The 17,337-nt window shown below is 42.7% G+C and overlaps 1 protein-coding gene across 1 annotated transcript; it reads right to left on the bottom strand.

Annotated features, from left to right (window-relative positions):
• Positions 1 to 9,303: 9,303 nt before the first annotated feature.
• Positions 9,304 to 17,134, bottom strand: hapln4 (hyaluronan and proteoglycan link protein 4). The gene is made up of 7 exons (XM_053430936.1): positions 17,017 to 17,134; positions 15,700 to 15,832; positions 13,733 to 13,922; positions 13,379 to 13,551; positions 13,165 to 13,280; positions 12,743 to 12,929; positions 9,304 to 10,401 (listed from the first exon to the last, which is right to left on the bottom strand). Exons 1-7 carry the CDS (start codon positions 17,017 to 17,019, stop codon positions 10,010 to 10,012), a joined length of 1,194 nt encoding a protein of 397 aa, XP_053286911.1. The 5' UTR covers positions 17,020 to 17,134; the 3' UTR covers positions 9,304 to 10,009.
• Between the last annotated feature and the right edge of the window lie 203 nt (positions 17,135 to 17,337).

The raw sequence follows: 17,337 nt of genomic DNA, 5'->3' as shown, positions 1-17,337 counted from the left end.
ATGCAAGAACTATTTAGGGAAGAAGCAGACAGCTGGTAAGCTGTCTGTAATGGAGTGGCTGGCGCAGTCACCAGATCTCAACCCCATTGAAATGTTGTGGGAGCAGCTTGACCGCATGGTACGCAAGAAGTGCCCATCAAGCCAATCCAACTTGTGGGAGGTGCTTCAGGAAGCGTGGGGTGAAAGTTCTACAGATTACCTCAACAAATTAACAGCTAGAATGACAAAGGTCTGCAATGCTGTGATTGCTGCAAATGAAGCATTCTTTTTTTTTAAAGATTATTTTTTGGCATTTTATGCTTTTATTGATAGATTTAGAGACAGAGTTGAAATGGGGCAGAGAGGGGAGTGACATGCAGAGAACGACCGCGGGCTGGAATCGAACCCGGGTCCGCTGCTGGCCGAGGCCCATGGGGGGGACGCCCTACCAACCGAGCTAAGGGCGCCCCCTGCAAATGAAGCATTCTTTGACGAAAGCAAAGTTTGAAGAACAAAATTATTATTTCAAATAAAAATCATTATTTCTAACCTTGTCAATGTCTTGACTATATTTTCTATTCATTTTGCAACTCATTCGATAAATAAAAGTGTGACTTTTCATTGAAAACACGAAATTGTCTGGGTGACCCCAAACTTTTGATCGGTAGTGTATATCCATTATTTAATGATTCTACCCTTGTTTATGGTTTTTAAAAGACTTTTGATTTGTCTTCAGAATCTTTTTGTTAAGTTTAAAGACTCTTTGGCCTTTTGTATATTTGGTTGTTTGGACTTTGGACTGCTTGTGGTCCCTGTATTTGGATTTATATCTCTGTTGTTTCTACTTTATGTTTATCATTAAATTGTTACAGTTTTCTCTTCGGAGTTTCCTTTTGTGTCTCTTACATTGCTTCCACTCTTTGTCTAATTTTCTCGCTCCTGTGATTGTCTTCGCCCCAATATGTCACTTATCCTGCCTCCTTGTGTGGATATATCGTCTCTGTGCTCCACACTGTCTTCTGCCAGTTTGGTTTTAAACATCTCTGCGTTTCCTTGTGTTTTTTTACTGTCGCTTAATTGTTCTTTTGATTTCTGTAGATTTATCTTTTTTTATTTTTTTTATTTAGACTTTTAGTTTAAGTTTAATACCGTCCCATACCGACCTTTCAATGTTTGGTCTGCCACAAAAGAAATGTGATACAAACTTCTCTCTATTTAAACTGTTTTGGTCTCTACCAACTTCTGAGGTAATTGTCTTTCCAATATCTATTAAAGCCACTTAAAGTAAAACTTTTAATGCAGGACTATCACCTGTAACAAAGTAAATTTACTCTGCTGTATAGACACTTAACTTTAAAGAAGACATATCGGGCTTTTTCAGTTTTTCCCTTTCACTTCCTCTGAGCAGTTAAAAAGGGTCATTGGCACAAGATTATGAAGTACAACCACAATAAAATCGAATCCCATAATAGATTTTAAATATATATTTGCACTTAGTATTAATGCTTTTAGGTAAAAAGAATGTGTTCAATGCAGAAATGTTTGCTGCAGTTTGTGCTGTTCTGCTTTATTTCGTAAAAAAATATTATTATAAACTGAAAGTTAAAGATGTACGCTAAACATTTTAATATCCGTCAGTGAGAATGCCAGTAAATGTAAACCTGTCCCGATAATTCAGGTATTTTGATGAAAACTGGAACGAGTAGAATCACCCAAGGGAGAATGCTGCTGCCCTCACTCCTCTCATCTCATCTATCCACCACTTATCTTCTTGTCAACACAGCGACAGAAAGCTTGATGGAATTATTGTATATATGAACAGTAGTGTACGACAAATCACCATTCAACGATATTATATATACTGTATATATAATATGCATATATATATAATATCGTTGAATGGTGATTTGTCGTACACTACTGTTCACGATGCATTGTGGGAAGCAATCAGGTAATTATTTAGGTATATATAGATGTATGGCCTACATAGAAAATATACTATAAACAGATTCCAAATATATAGTGGACTTCATGGAGATTAGTGAGTGATTTCAAACTTAGTGTAAACCTTTTTATCTTAGAATTCTGAACATGTAAACCTGAATGAGAGAATAAAGTAAGTTAAGGATCTGAGTCTGTGACTTTGTCCACTACTGAATCCCCACAATGTTTTTTTTCACATCTGGTGAGGACTGCTGCTTTATTTTTAAACTTTTAACTCCCTCTACTTTCTATTCTCTGTACTCAAGGGTTAACTGAGGAGAAATGGCAGGGCAGTGTGATAGGTCCACTGATCTTATAAAATATTCAATGAGAAAGATGTGTGATATAGCTGCTAAACAGACAGAGAAAAAGCTTCACAGTTTTTAGGGTCAGAAGTTTGGGCTCTTAACGCCGGCTTCCTCCGGGAGGTCATTTCAAATTCTTCGGAGGATGAAATGGCACTCGGCCCGTGAAATGAATGGTGTGTGTTGTGGCAGCAGTTTTTGTGACTGAGGTGTGATAAGGTTCAGCGGTTGGTGTACTTTCAGGAGCCACTCAGTTCCTTCCCTTCGCTGCAGGACCACAATAGCTCAGTGACCAGCCAATTTCTGCATGCTGGTGCAGCCCCCCCCCCATACCCTTGAGTCTTCCTGCTTTTCTCCCTTTCCCCACCTTTACCTCTTATCTCGCCGGTTTCATTTTTATCCCTTCACCCTTTCTCCCATCTATCTCCCCTCCGCACTTCTCCTTCTCTGTGCCTGCCTTTCACTCTGTCCTTCCCTGTGACTTTGTGTTCGTGGTGAGACTGACTCCACACACACACACACACACACACACACACACACATTGACGACTGCATTCCCACACAAATGGCTTGAACTGTTTCATTAACCTCCCAGTATTCTCATTCGACCCAATCCAGGACTGTTGAAAGTGCCAAGTGAGTAAACAAGTGTGATTCACCATTGATGTGGTGAGTGTGGCAGCTTTTCACTGAAGCAAAGAACTAATGGAAAGATGGAGGTTGAAGGTGATAAATGTAAAGTTCACCTTTGCTACATCCTACGGAGGCTGACAGAGTTCTACCCACTGCAAATTTAGAAAACACATGCAAATAGAACATGTGCAAATTTAGAAAAAAACTTTGCCGATTTTAAGACACCAGCCAGGTTCATCAGTTTTTTGGGTCCCCAGGAAACACATTTGCATGTGTTGTCAATTCGCTGAAGTTGTTTTCTTTTCTTTATAAAAAACAGAGCAAATGCGCTTTCATATTCAATTGAGTAGTTTAGATGTAGCTTTTTCTTTCAAGGCATCGATAAATGATAGGACAAACGTGCTTGTTCATTAGCCACTCTGTGCTCCGTCAGATGTTTAACACTTTCAATTATCTCAGCACTGCTGTCTGTTTAACGCAACCCACACTCTGGGGGAAACCTCGCACAATTTGGCCAATTTCATATCTCCACAAACCATAATATGTATCAGCAGCAGCGTCTTTCAGCTGAATTACACACAGAATGCATAAGGCATTAAGGGAAATAGTTAAGGGAGAGAGTGTAATTCAAGAAGTTATTTCCCCTGGGTTTCTGTTATATGGACATGGCATCTGTTTGTGTGTTCAATCATATCTGGTCAGATGCAAATAGAGAATAAATTCCTGTGAGCATATAATCTCCAAGCATTTCATTGTTCCCATCATAGCCTGAAGTCTACGCTGTCAACAAATGACTCAGATGTTTGACGAGAGTGATTCCACCAGTTTCCAGATCTTAATGAAGACATCCTTTGTATGAATACAATGATTTGTATAAAAGATTTGCAGTGGGGTTACATATACATTTATATATATATATATATTTATATATAACCACTGGAGAAACTCAAATTGTGTCAGTTTTTGGCTATTCGGTTTTGAGGATTCTGCACCTGGAGCATATTGTTTAAAAAAAAGAATAATAATATGTTAAACTGGCTGAACAATTTTATATTTATATAATCAGTCAGAACTTAATTGCTCTTTAATTAAGTCTTTGTTATACCAATTTCCTGTGGCACAAAATTGCAAACAGTCCGTCGGAAATCCACAACAAAAGTACAATCTTTGCAACATTTTTGGCAAAATCCAGACTGAAAATTGCTGTAGGGGACACTTGTAGGCACTTTAAATTATAGCAGAAATGCCTAGAAATGTCCAGACCAATTAGAATGAGCCGGACACTTCTAGGCACTTATCATTGAGGCAAAATGCCTAGAAATGTCCCACTCTTGGTGTTAGGAGAGTACAATACGTGGGACACTTGTAGGCACTTATCATAGTAGCAAAATGTCTAGAAATGTCCCAACCAATCAGCATGAGCCGGACAGTTCTAGGCACATATCGTTGAGGCAAAATGCCTAGAAATGTCCTGACCAATCAGAATGAGCCGGACACTTCCAGGCACTTATCAATGAGGCAAAATGCCTAGAAATGTCCCGCTCTTGGTGTTAGGGAAGTACAATACTTGGGTCACTTGTAGGCACTTAACATTATAGCAAAAATGCCTAGAAATGTTCTGACCAATCAGAATGAGCCGGACACTTCTAGGCACTTATCATTGAGGCAAAATGCCTAGAATTGTCCCACTCTTGTGGTTAGGGATCTGCAATACTTGGGACACTTGTAGGAACTCATCATTATAGCAAAATGCCTTGAATTGTCCCACACTTGTGGTTAGGGATGTACCAGGGTTTCCCCCAGAAAACTTGCTAAGCCTGGTGGTAGGGCCGCTAGAGAAGCCGACCGGCGGCCGACCGTGTTCTTGTAAGACATTTATTAACAATACTTATTAACATTACATAATACAGTTTACAAACACAACAAATTATAAATAAAATAAAAATAAATATTATCAATTCGTTTTCAAGTAAAATCTAAGTGAATCTAAAAAAACAAGCCATTTCTGGTCACATTTAAAAGTAAAATATATTAAAAAATAAAAAAGTGCAAACATGGCCAAGGGGGAACAGGGAACTCAGGGCCTGAAGAGTTATGCTGTGTGACCTCTTTTACTTCTTGCACAGGGTGCAGGTTGGATCACTGCAAGTGATCCGTCTCGGCTTCTGAAAGAACTCCTCCAGAGCCTTACTGTAGTCAAGATCAGCCACAGAGGGACCATTTATTTTTATACGGAGGCAGGCAGTTAGGCTTTCCCCTTCAGCCTGTTCCTGAGGTCTTTGGGTTAAACTTTGGGTTAAATCCGCTACTTCGATGTTTCCCATCGCGGCTCGCAGCAGGCTGCTCCGACGCGCTAACATCCGACGTGCTTATATCCGACATGCTAACATCCGACGTGCTAACATCCGAAATGCTAACATCCGACGCGCTAACATCCGCGCTAACTAGCTCTGGCTCTGCCTCATCATCCAGCCGCGGCTCGGTCGGCTCGCTGGCGATGCTCTCCGCTTGGCCTGGGGGTGAACGAGCGGCCTCATCGTCTCCTCCAGTGCTACCCCGACTCCGGAAAAAGAAAGAGTCCAAGGTTTTTTGACCCTTTCTCCGTGACATGTCGCGTGAAAGTTGTTGCGAAAGTTGTTGCGTGGTAGAGACAGGTCGTGGTTTTGGAGGTTCAGGTGATGGAAAATACACCTGGCCTCTTACCTTATGGGTTCACATACTGACCATAAGATGTCGCCATTGCGGTTTCAACCGTATCACCAGATGCGGTTAAAAGCGCAATGCCGTCTTGGGTATCATGTTTCTGGTGCATAACATTTTTTTTTTTTTTTTTATAAATAAACAAGCGACGCTTAGCCTGGCGGGGGGGGGAGAAAAGCCTGGCGGCCCGCCAGGCCTATAAAGCACTGCGGGAAACCCTGTGTACAATACATCAAAGATCACCGAGGTTGCTATAGGAATGCATAGCACATTCTCAAACCCTTTAAACTTTGACCTGTGTCTGACATCTATGTTTGCACTGAGGCTCGAGCCAAAAATTCACCTTAACAGCCAATGATGTTGCCAAACGATGTCAATCATTGCAAGAGTCAAATTTCAATTTACGGCTCACCTAAGAGTAACCTACTGAGATTCTTTTGCTATTAAGGGAGTATTAAAGGAGCGGTTGCATGTTGTATGTTTTCTCAATAACACACTGGTGTTTGCATGTATTGTCTGATTAGACCTTTGCTCAGATTCATGTTGGGGTTTAATGTGTGATCATCCACACATAGGGCTCTCCTTTCACAGCCGACACTTTGTCATGTAAAACAATGAAAAGCACAGGTATAATTAATCACGTTAACCCTGCTGCGCCCAGGACCATGGTATTATAAATGCTGGCTCACTGCATGAACCTGTGGCACACTTAAATGGAACATAGCCTTCATTAATCAAAATAACATGTTCAAATGTCGTTTGTGAAAAAGGTCTGGAAGGTTAAAGGCGTCATTTGTCCAACTGGTGGACAGGTGAAAGAAAACTACCGGGAGAATCAGTGAGATGTCAGCATGTCTGTGGAAACATCTGTGAGGCGCACCAGCAGAGGTGAGCATGCATGTGTGTGTGTGTGTCTGTGTGTGTGTGTGTGTGCACTTGATCTTGTGTGTGACTCGTGTTAATCCTGTTTCTTTGTATTTTTTCGTCCGCTCCCCTCTGCTTTCATCCCAGATCTGTTCAGGGGCCCTGACCTCTGTCGCAGGCTGATGAATGAGATTCGAGTGAGAGCCGGCGTCCTTCCCACTGCTTCGGATTCATTGTGTGGCAAAATACTCTGTTGTAACAGGGTCACCTAATTTCTTGTCGTCCTCAGAAGAAAAAGGCAGAGGACGGAGTGGAATGTAATGGACACAGCGCTCGCATCTTCTGAGCAAACTAGTTGAAAGGGCTCAATCACTTTCCTGCAGTGTGCTGTCTTCGCACCATCATTCGCTCTGCCTTTACCTCTAATGTTTATCTTGTCATGGAATGAAAGGGAACATAAATAACCTTTAATCAAGGCCAGTACCCCCCTAATGTTCTGCCTCATGAGGGTATTCTGCTTCCTGCCCTGTTCAGCTCACCATCTGTGGAATGGGCTGGTTTCTTTGAGGGCTCAACATGTAGCTGCTATTACCATTATTATTCCTGCTGAAGAAAGCTTACTGCGCACAGATCTATCGTGGGGCTTGCCAAAGCGCTGGCAGACAAACTGGAAGCATTGGCTGCTATTTATGACCCCGCTCTTACATAAGATGGCATTGCTGCTAAATGCCTTGCAAAGTGAATTTCAAATGGGTTAACATCACAATCCAGAGCACATAAAAAAACATCTAAATCACTTCAGCACTGAAATCCCAAATACATAATTCAGCATGAAAAATAAATGTCATAGTGCATCAAGCAAGACTTTGCTTATTAATTTAATGGCTGTGACTCCAAATCTGCAGCGGCACAGAGTAATGGGGTTGGTGAGTGTACCGAGCAAGTCATTAAAATCATCAACTTTCATCATCCAGGTCTTGGAGGTGTTTCTCTCCTCTTTGAAAATGTAAAATAACAGCACAAAGCCGTCTATAGGGATGTGATTTACTTTTTCACGGCTCAAGTTCGTCACTTGCAGCAATCCCTGTATTATGTTGGACATGCCATAAACCTGACTTTAATTACATGCTGTCAGTTGCCATGACGATAACAAGGCTTGTTCTGCAGCGTTGGAGTAACACCAACTCACTCCCACTCGGAGCCGGCTCACTGCTCAGCAGCTTCTCTGCTCGGCGAACACTGGATCATGTGAGTCAGAGCAAAGCACAAATACTCCAGATTGAATCATTCATCACTCATCGTCTGTGACTGCTACTTACACAATAACTTTGGTCCTCGGAAGTAGCTGCAGCGTGAGCGCCCCCTGCTTTCACACAGAGGTTAATCACTCCACTACTTTGAATTGTTCCCGCTGCCTTTAAATAATGTCTGTAGCGTAAACAGGCAGCTGCTGACCCAGACCGAGCATCAGGATATAGCTTTTGTTTGATGTCAACACATTTCTGACTCATTGGTATATTTAGCATAAATTTACTCCAAGTCATAACCTCGTTTATTTAGTATATTGAATGAGCATTTGCATGAAATCTGGTTCAGATTTTCATGGTTCCCAGAGGAACTATCCACTTCATCTGACTTTACATTGTGTTACAGTGACTTCACCGAGCCCCCTCATGACACTAACATTGTGTTATTTTTCGTGAAATATCTCAACAACTATTTTATAGATTGCCATTTGATCTAATCAAATACATGCTAAACAAATGTCATTATCATTGAACAGCCGCATCTGTTGAAGAACTTGGTCTAAGGAGGCTGTGCCTTCCTAGGCTTCATCCGCCGTGATATCAGAACCAAAATGAGACAGTCATGTCTATGGCGGATTTTTTGTTGATGTCACCGGCTTGTTCCGCCCCCGACCAGTGCAGCATTACACTTTGAGTGGCTGCACCTACTGCAGCTTGGCTAGTAACAAAGCTACCTCGTCATTACCCGTGCAATAAATCCTCAGATAGGTTGTCCCAAGAAGGATCCACCCGTTGGATTTTTCATTGCTCACACATAGAGATATGCATCTGTCAACTGCATTTGTAGGAGCCTTCGAAGGTACCAGCCCCCTGAATTGGGACAAAGCTTTCGTTACTGTGTATATGTTGGCATTCTAGCTTCCAACACACCACAGGCATACTTACATTATTGCAGAAAAACCAAGAGTTTGCGTTGCATCTTCTGCATTGGTTGACTTTGTCGAATCTTGGCACAGTACTTGTCGTTATCCTAGCTGCAATGTTAATGTAGCTAACAACAGACTTCTATATTTCGGCAACAGCAAAAACCCTGAAAATCTTTTCACTCCTTCGCTTAGAGACAGTCAGAGGCTTTGTCTCTATAGATTCAACAAATTGTCGATAAAAGTCAGAGCCGATTTTGTGTGCCTGATGTAATGTCCTACCGAGACAATGAACCTAAAATTGCTCCCGGTGGTGAGACATGTGGTTTGCATGTAAGCTGCCAATTGACTGACAGTGCACATGAAGGAGACACATTGTAAAGTGCTTGGATAAGAAGCTCAATATAAATTGATTTCATGTCCAAACTCATCAGGCCACTCAGTGACCCCACATACCTTAAATGGAAGCAAGGAATCGAACATTAGATTTCTCCTCATTTAATCCTCTTTTTTTCCCTTTAACCCTGATGTGTGTTATATATCATGATGGAGAAGAAACTGCACCTTAACAAAGATTGTTCAAATCAACACTTTAAAGATTTTTATTGTTTTATTTTACATTCCCCCATTCTGTAGAGGCAAACATACTCTGAAATAACATTTGCAGTGCAGCTGGTGGCCCAGGTAGCTAAGAAGTGCAATACGTGAGGTAAATATCAATTATCGTAGCTTTGTATTTCTGATAAATCGGCCCGAGTAGCTACTCACAGCCAAACAATACATGCTCACTAAATCTTAGCAAAGATGCTATCATAAAATAAAGTTCTATATATTTAAAGTGCAAATATTTGAAGAGCTAGTGCAATGTTTACTACTTGGTCTGTTCAGCTCTGATGTTGAGATCGCCAAGTTTTAGTTAATGAGAAAAATGACTCACATTGTGCCAGAGGGTTGCTAACCAAGCGTGGCTCCCGTTACAGGCAATTACACTTTGTACAATCCAAACTTCACAGGGCATCTTGGATCTTTTCCATACAGTGAGGCGGATCATCCCATCTCACCCAGTAATGAATGTTTTCGCCCTGGCACTGGGATGCTGGCTCAAACTGGTGCTCAGTGCTCAGGAGCCACAGCGGGGGCCAAAAATATGTTCCACACACACACACATGTAAACAAGCATATTCATGGCAGACTCTCTGATGCGATGAGTCTGAGTGATGATCAAGCTGCTGTTTAATCTAACAGTTTTCTGACGACAGATGTGCTAACGTACTTACTTCCTAGGATGATTGACTGGCTGTGGATGAAAGGAAAATCACCCAAGTCGACAGTTGCAGTAAAATCCCAAATTGTATCCCTCCTCCTGCTCTCAAGCTTTAAATCACGCTCGTGGCATTCATGGGGAGGCTGTTGCTGCTCTTCCCCCTTGTCAAACTATCTGTGCGGCTTTTTGTCATTTCAGAACCTCCTGCTTTTTCGTCCTTGTTCTTGAGGAAACAGTAGACCCCGTAGAGGCGGAATTTTTTATCAGGGAAGCCCAGGTGCCGGACGCCTGGCTGGGATTCTCCACAGCGGGAGCGGGGGTTGACTATGGGGTAACGAATGCTGCCATCCTCCAGCCAACCGGCTTCACAGCGGTCCAGAAGCTGGAACTTCCACGCTGCGTACAGTTGCCCCACTTTGGCCGCCACAGAACCATCTCGAATGCAAGCCTTCATCGCCGCTGCATAGTTCACCTTCTTGAAGCGTTTGAGGAAGTACACTTTGCCTGGGGAGGGATATAAAGGGTGAGGAGGGGATGTTTGTTGTAAGAAATTGTGGAAGCGTGAAAGGAAACAAAGCAAGTGTATTGTTCAGAAGGGCAAAAGGAAAGAAAGAGAGGGAAGTGAGTGAGGGAGTGAAGCCACAGAGACGAGCTGAGCCTGGAGGGCAGATATTCTCAGTTTTCCTGGCCTCTCCGCCTGATTGTGTTCAGAATATCAACTCATTCAAACAACTGTCTGGGCAGCAGCGCAAAATCGAAAGCCAATACTCAGTCCACAGACAGCACTCTAACTCAACATTACCCTAAAACGCTTCCATTTTTGCTTTCATCTCACCTCTGGGGAGACTTTTCGCCTGGCAGTAAGAAAGAATGTCAGTGTACTGATTGGTTGAATAGTTTGAACCGAGCTGGATAACAAGATTGTTTCTCCTGAGAAAGAAGGAGGATATAAAACTATAAACTAAAAATTCTCCAAACATCTGCCATCATGAAAATCATGTCCGCAACCTCAGCTTTGATCTTGGCTCAGCTATTGATTTTGCGCTTGTTTATGTGACTGTTGGTTATTAGAGAGGCAGAATATTGTCTGATATTTCCCCAGGGGACGAGCCACAGTATCGGTCGCAACCACTGCTGAAGCTGCCCACAACAGACTGTCCACAGTAATTAACACTCAGGGGAAGCCATGAGCAGTCATTTAAGGTTTCTGTCACATACTATTTTCTTCTCACAGGGAAGGACTCGCAGGTTGTCCAAAAATGGATTTGTGATTCAAATGAAACGCATTGTCTTTTATCTGTTTAGTTTTTCAAATGCATGAGAAGTTTTTTAATTCTCTTTCACACTTCAAAGTGGTGCGTCCCTGTTTGAAGTCCTGTTTTTTTTTTCATACGGAATTTTTTAATTCCCTGTTGAGCAATGACGCACTCTGTTTCACTAATATGGTAAATGCTCTGAAGTTTTCTATCAAATTAGGAAGTATACTTATTTGTTTACTTGCCAGGATTAAGATGATAAGATTGATACTAGAGCAAGAAGCCAGCATAGCACAAAAATAGGAAAGCAAGGAAAATAGCTTAGCTCTGGTATCTAAGCACACAAAGCTCACTAATGAACACAAACCATGTAATATTTCATTTGTTGAACCTGCACAAAAACCATCAAGTAAAAACCAGATTAAATGGCTGATAGTATTGTTATAGCAAAACAGACGATTTAACTGTTTTATTAATTATGTTATTGATCATGTTGATGCACTGCAGAGTTAACCTTGCAAAACACAGTGTACTGTCCGTTCTCGGCAGACAGGCAGAACTGGGCAAACCATAAACTGTTCAAAAAGCCTAGCATGGAGGATAGCCACTCAAAAGTCAAGCCAAATAATCTCAATCAGCCCCTGGTGTCTCGCTGCAGTATAGGTCATGCATCTAACTTCCTCCAGGTTAGCAGATTGGAGATGGAGCAATCTAAAAAGCCAAATTTATCAGATAGTTTTTATTCCAATAATGCATTTTTAAGTGCTCATCTTTCCAACAAATGTGGTGTTTAATCTTTATATGATGCTATAATGATTCCAACATGTGGATAGGAGTAGGAAGTGGAAACGCGTCATTCATCTTTATATAAAGTCTATGGGACACTCAACACCAGAGCTGCGAGTGTTGGAGCAGCCGACTGAAACAAGTCAAACAAATCATTTTCACTCACTCACTCATCCTAAAATGCATAAGACAAAAATTGTGCTTTACCTTTAGTCTTCTGAGTTGAACAGTGACGGCAGAAAAACAATAAACTATTCCTTTGATAACCAAACTTGACCCGAACTGTACCGAACACCGCACATACGTGTCATGCCTCTAAAGGCTAATCCAGCCTGTGACTTTCTCAAGTTTGTTTTGAGTTTATGAACCTGGAGCTGGCATGTGTGACGGAGACACTCGCAGACTCTCTGAGGGAAAGTGATGTAAATCAAAGAACGGGAGATGAAAGACGGTGCATGTTACCCAGCGGACACTGTGGCCCGACGAGCAGCACTGAATCAACACAGCTTGATCTAAATCCAATGGCCTTAGGCCTGCAAGATCACAGGCAGAGATTAAAGACCCAGGCCTCATTTCCCCACGGCCTAACACTCATGATGCATCCCCTTTCTATAGAGGATCACTTACAATACTCCTCTGCCAGTGTCTTGTTCTCTTCCAGCCACAGATGTGGGACATTGGGATGGATGTTTATTTGGAGTTGTATGATCATGTACAAAGTCTTTCTGATCATCAGATACGCAGACGCATGTGCACACACCTTAGGCCGCCAACCTACGGGGCCTTATCTCTTTGGTTCTCACCATTCAGCTTGGAAGTGAAACAGAAAGCATCGTAGCGCTCATCCTCCTTATGCCTGTAGCCATAGTTACGGACACCAGCGGGGGTGTCCTTGCGGCCGCACTGGTCTCTGGGATGAGAGATAGGGTACTGGACTGAGCCGTCCTCCAACCATCCAGCATTACACCAGTCCAGTCCCTCGAGCCAGGCCTGTAGAGGGAGATAATGTTGGTGAGCAGGACGTACTGGAGGATTAAAGATATTAGTGGAGAGAGAATGTGGTTTATCTCTTCTGACATAACTCCACTACTCTGTTCTTCAGTGTGTAGGGATTTGTTTAAATAGGAGGTATTGACCAGGGGTATAATTTCTGATCTGATCATATTCATATTCTTGATATCAGACTCACTGCTTCTGTCTGAGCTTCAGGGATGTTTGACTTTACCTTGTGAAGTTGAGAGTGGGAGGCCAGGATGGCGTCTTGCTGTTTGCAGGCATCCTCAGCCTGGAGGTAGTTGAGCCTATAGCGCCCCTCACGGGGGTAGTAGGGAAACACCACTCCTACAGTTGACAGAGGCAAGTTTAGTGTTGAGTATTCAGGCTCTGAAATGACAAGAGTTGAAAGAAATTGTTAATTGTTAAAGCCCCATATCCCTGACCCTCTAGGTCCAGGTTGACAAATCCTGTGTCATCTTCCATGTCATTTGTGACTTCACACTCGTAGCGTCCATAGTCCTCCAGGGTCACGTTTTGGATGATGACTGAGGCGTCGCCTGGTCCCGCCTGCTCCAGAAACACACGCCCTCGGTACACTCCAAACACACGCTGCTGCCTGGAGACACGTCACACAAGTCCAGTAAATTTATAAATTGATTGCTAAATAAAACAATATAAATACACCATAAGAATATGATTTGTGATCAACACCTCACATAGAAGCAGCAGGAACAGTTCAGTTTAATCAACATCCAGTATCGTTGGTTAGATTTATCTAGAACAGATGCAGAATTCACCTCCCGAGTGCGACAAAGACGTCCTCAAACTGCAGAGCGTCTGTCACTTTGGTCCATTTAATCCGGATGCGATCCGGGTCGCTGTTCTCCGGCTCGTGATGGAATCTGCAGGGCAGAGTGATGGAGCCACCGCGATGTGTCACCACTTTACCCGGAGCTGTCTGCACAATGACCGCTCCGGTGTCGTCCTCTGTGGGAGGGAAGGCAACGGAGACAAAGGCTGAAATATCAACATTATCCATTTGCCCTATCTTCCCTGCCTGTTTCCTATACTTTTTATTTTAAAGTTGGTTTTAATCAATGTATTTTTATGTTTTATATTGATACATTCCTTTCATCACCAAAGATCTATATTTTCAGTCCTTTCAATGCCGCTTCCATCCCCCTCAAGTCTGCCAATAATTGAAATTCATATTCTAATCATTAAATTCTACCTTTGAGGGATGTCACAGCACGACGCTTGCAAAATTAAATCCGCATCAGTTAACGAAAGACTGAGCTGTCACATTCGTGTCTCAATGTTCAGCACATCAATACTGGAGGAGTTTTCTTCATCCAAGGTTCCATTCCGGGTGGTTCAAATCCCAGTCAGACGAAAAAGCCCCCCCCCCCGCTTACACCCTTAATGCTCCCGCCTCTCATCCAACGTCGGCTGGGATTGGCCAAGGCGCCGCCATGACCCTTAAAGCATTAGTGGTATAGATGGGGTATTGTACTATTCTGCAGTTCAGCCTCTCCTTTGTGTAGATCTGTCAAAAAAATACCAACTCCAAAATTCTTATATGATCTCAGTGTGATGCCAAGGCCTCAGTTTGCAAATGGGCAATAACAAGACTTTGTGTACACTTTTTGAGATTTGCTGAGATGCTGTTTGTCTGTGTGGGTGTTGTGTGTGCACCGAGGCAACCAAAGAATTTGCACATGACAAGTGTCGTGTCAACTTTTAAAAACATTTAATGAGCGGCGGCACAAGGTTTTCTGATATGTTGCGACCAGATAAAGGAACCTACAATTATTCATGCCACCCGGCAATTAGTCCCGTCACTGCTCAGCACTCTGTACGAAGTTGTTTATCCCCAGCAGCCACGAATGCATCAAGCAGTGTTTGATCAAAACTGTAAGCACCTTATTTCCCAACACTGAGGGCTGTGCTGCAACACGATGTTACTGTTTCATTTACAGACGACCACGGGGGTGGGACGGCTGTTAATACCGGGGGTTGCTTGCAGATAGGGAAGGTTTTCTGTCCCTTTCAGTGCATTGGTAAATCTTACTGTTAGACAGGGTGCCTGGGTGAAGGGATGGAGATCATTGTACTAGATAAATATTTGACGGCTGGCTCCAAACACGACTGCAGCGGGAAGATCCTGCTGCTCTGTACCTGCACATGTTTAAAGCTGAAGTGTGTATTTGCCCGACTGCCGGATTCAAAGTCCAAACAAATGGGGGCTGCACCACACGTCAAAAACACACACAGCTACTACTTCATCATCCTCTCACATTGAACTGAGGGCAGACCAATCACTACTGTCACTCACTATTGCCTCTTGAGGTGCAAATTGGTTTTACAAGACGTGACAGGACAGAGCTTGCTGGTTAGCATGCTTCCTTTTGGAGAGGACGTCTCTGTCCTCTCCAAAATAAAGGCCAAAAGCCCAAAAAATAATTGTAATTGTAATAAATCGTTTTACTTTGTTGTATTGCTAATTCAATTTGAGTATAGGATGTACATACTTAATGTTTAGTAAAAATAATTCGACTTGTGAGGAGTTTTGTTGGGACATACTTGGCAGATAGGAGGATATTTTAGAAAATCTGCTTAAACGGGAGCAACTCTACTCAACAACTTCTTTTAGGACAATTGTCAACAATGCATAGAGTTTATTTGTCTAACATAAATATGGGCACATTCCAGTGATGCTGGCCCCTTTGCCAATAGCAACCATGAAAGAATAAAATGTCCTTACCGAGAACATGCACCACTTTTCTCCTCCCCTTCTCTATGTCAGCAGGTAGTGAAGTCACTGAGAGGGCAAAGGTCAGGATGAACACCACGAAGAACATTTTCCCACGGGCCACAGGCTGAGACCACTTTGAGAACTGCAGGACAGGACAGAGCAGAGAAACCAGAACATCGTTATAACATTATAGCCCAGTAACATTACAGTGACACAATAAAGACCTATTAGCGTTAGACTATGTAATAGTTCAGTCATGTGGAAACCTCCAAAGATCATCCAAGAGAACTGCAGTGGTTCTTGGTGGTTTTCAAACAAAGTTACTGTGTCTGAGAGTCATGCTTTAAAATAGCTTAGCAGCTTGCTACACTCATCACTCCAGGTCACACTATGAAAGGAAGAGATAGTCCTACCAGGATTATTCAAGACTTTTAGCTTGTTTGGCTCCTCTTATCCTCAGCGCCAAGTGGAGGAGGAGCATGAAGAATATAGAACATTTTGGAATTTACAGCAGACTTGAATGGACAGTAAATTCAAAATGGTAACTGAAAAAACTAGAGTGCGTACCTTCCACCAAGGCCCAACCGTCCCATTAAATTCAATGAAGATGCAACAAATTTAATGGATGCTTTCCTGACGCATACCACCTCCTTTCACCAAGTATCATTGGAAAAAAACAAATTCTTTTTGCACAATCTTGCTGACGAATAAACAAAACAACCGATAAAACATAGCCTCCTTGGCAGCGGTTATTAATCTAGTGTCTGTTGTGTTTTCTGTATATTAGACCAAACTCTGGTATTTTCATTCAGCACATTAACACTCCTCTCTGGCAGTGAACTATGATGGATCACCTGGCTGAAAAACATAGTTCCTCCTGGAAGTTAGTGCTGCTTATTCTGGTCAAGTGCTCATTATCTCAGCCTGGGCTGTGGGTGAATGTGAAGCGAACGCACGCAGCCCTACAGAGTGTGGCTCATGAGCATCAGTAATGATGTCAAAAGAGGATAACACAGATCCTAAACAAAAGAGTCAAGTGTGTTTTCTTGTGTATGCGCTGCTTGTTTTCTGCTTTATCAGTGTCACCCATGAATAATTGCCTCCTATAAACCAGCACTGCTGCAGCATAAAACATGTGAATATGACGACAGGCCCCAGTGAAGCAGAGTTACTAAAGCAGCTACCTCATATCCACGTTGCACACAATAAAAAGCCATCCCCTGCTGCATCATTTTTTTCTCAAGGTTAGTCCAGTGATCATTCCTGCAGGTCTCACGCAGCACAGAGAGCTGCAGTCGCACTATTTAAGCACAGAAGGGAACTTACCATGTCTATCACAGCAGTATTAATGTGTAGATGGTACAGATGTGCCGCTGTGCACCGTTTAACTCCTCGGCCGGGCTAAATGTTGTTCTGCAGCAGCTCTCACCTCTCTTCCTCTTCCTCTTCCTCTCCCTCTCCCTCCCTCCCTCTCTCTCTGTTTCCAGTCCCATCGCTGATCTCTCGGCACTGCAGGGGGAAACCACTGGTGCTTGTGGGTCCCGCAGTACTGCCGATAACGCAGCACACACTTCCACTGTGCAGAGCTGTGTGTATAAGTCAGTCACGTCAATGACCTCTCACTGATTTAATGTTGTCGAATATCTT

The sequence above is a fragment of the Pleuronectes platessa genome, chromosome 9, assembly GCF_947347685.1.
Source record: "Pleuronectes platessa chromosome 9, fPlePla1.1, whole genome shotgun sequence".
Lineage (NCBI taxonomy): Eukaryota > Metazoa > Chordata > Actinopteri > Pleuronectiformes > Pleuronectidae > Pleuronectes > Pleuronectes platessa.
Note: the sequence above shows the minus strand (reverse complement) of the source record. Positions and strands in the feature narration are given on the sequence as shown.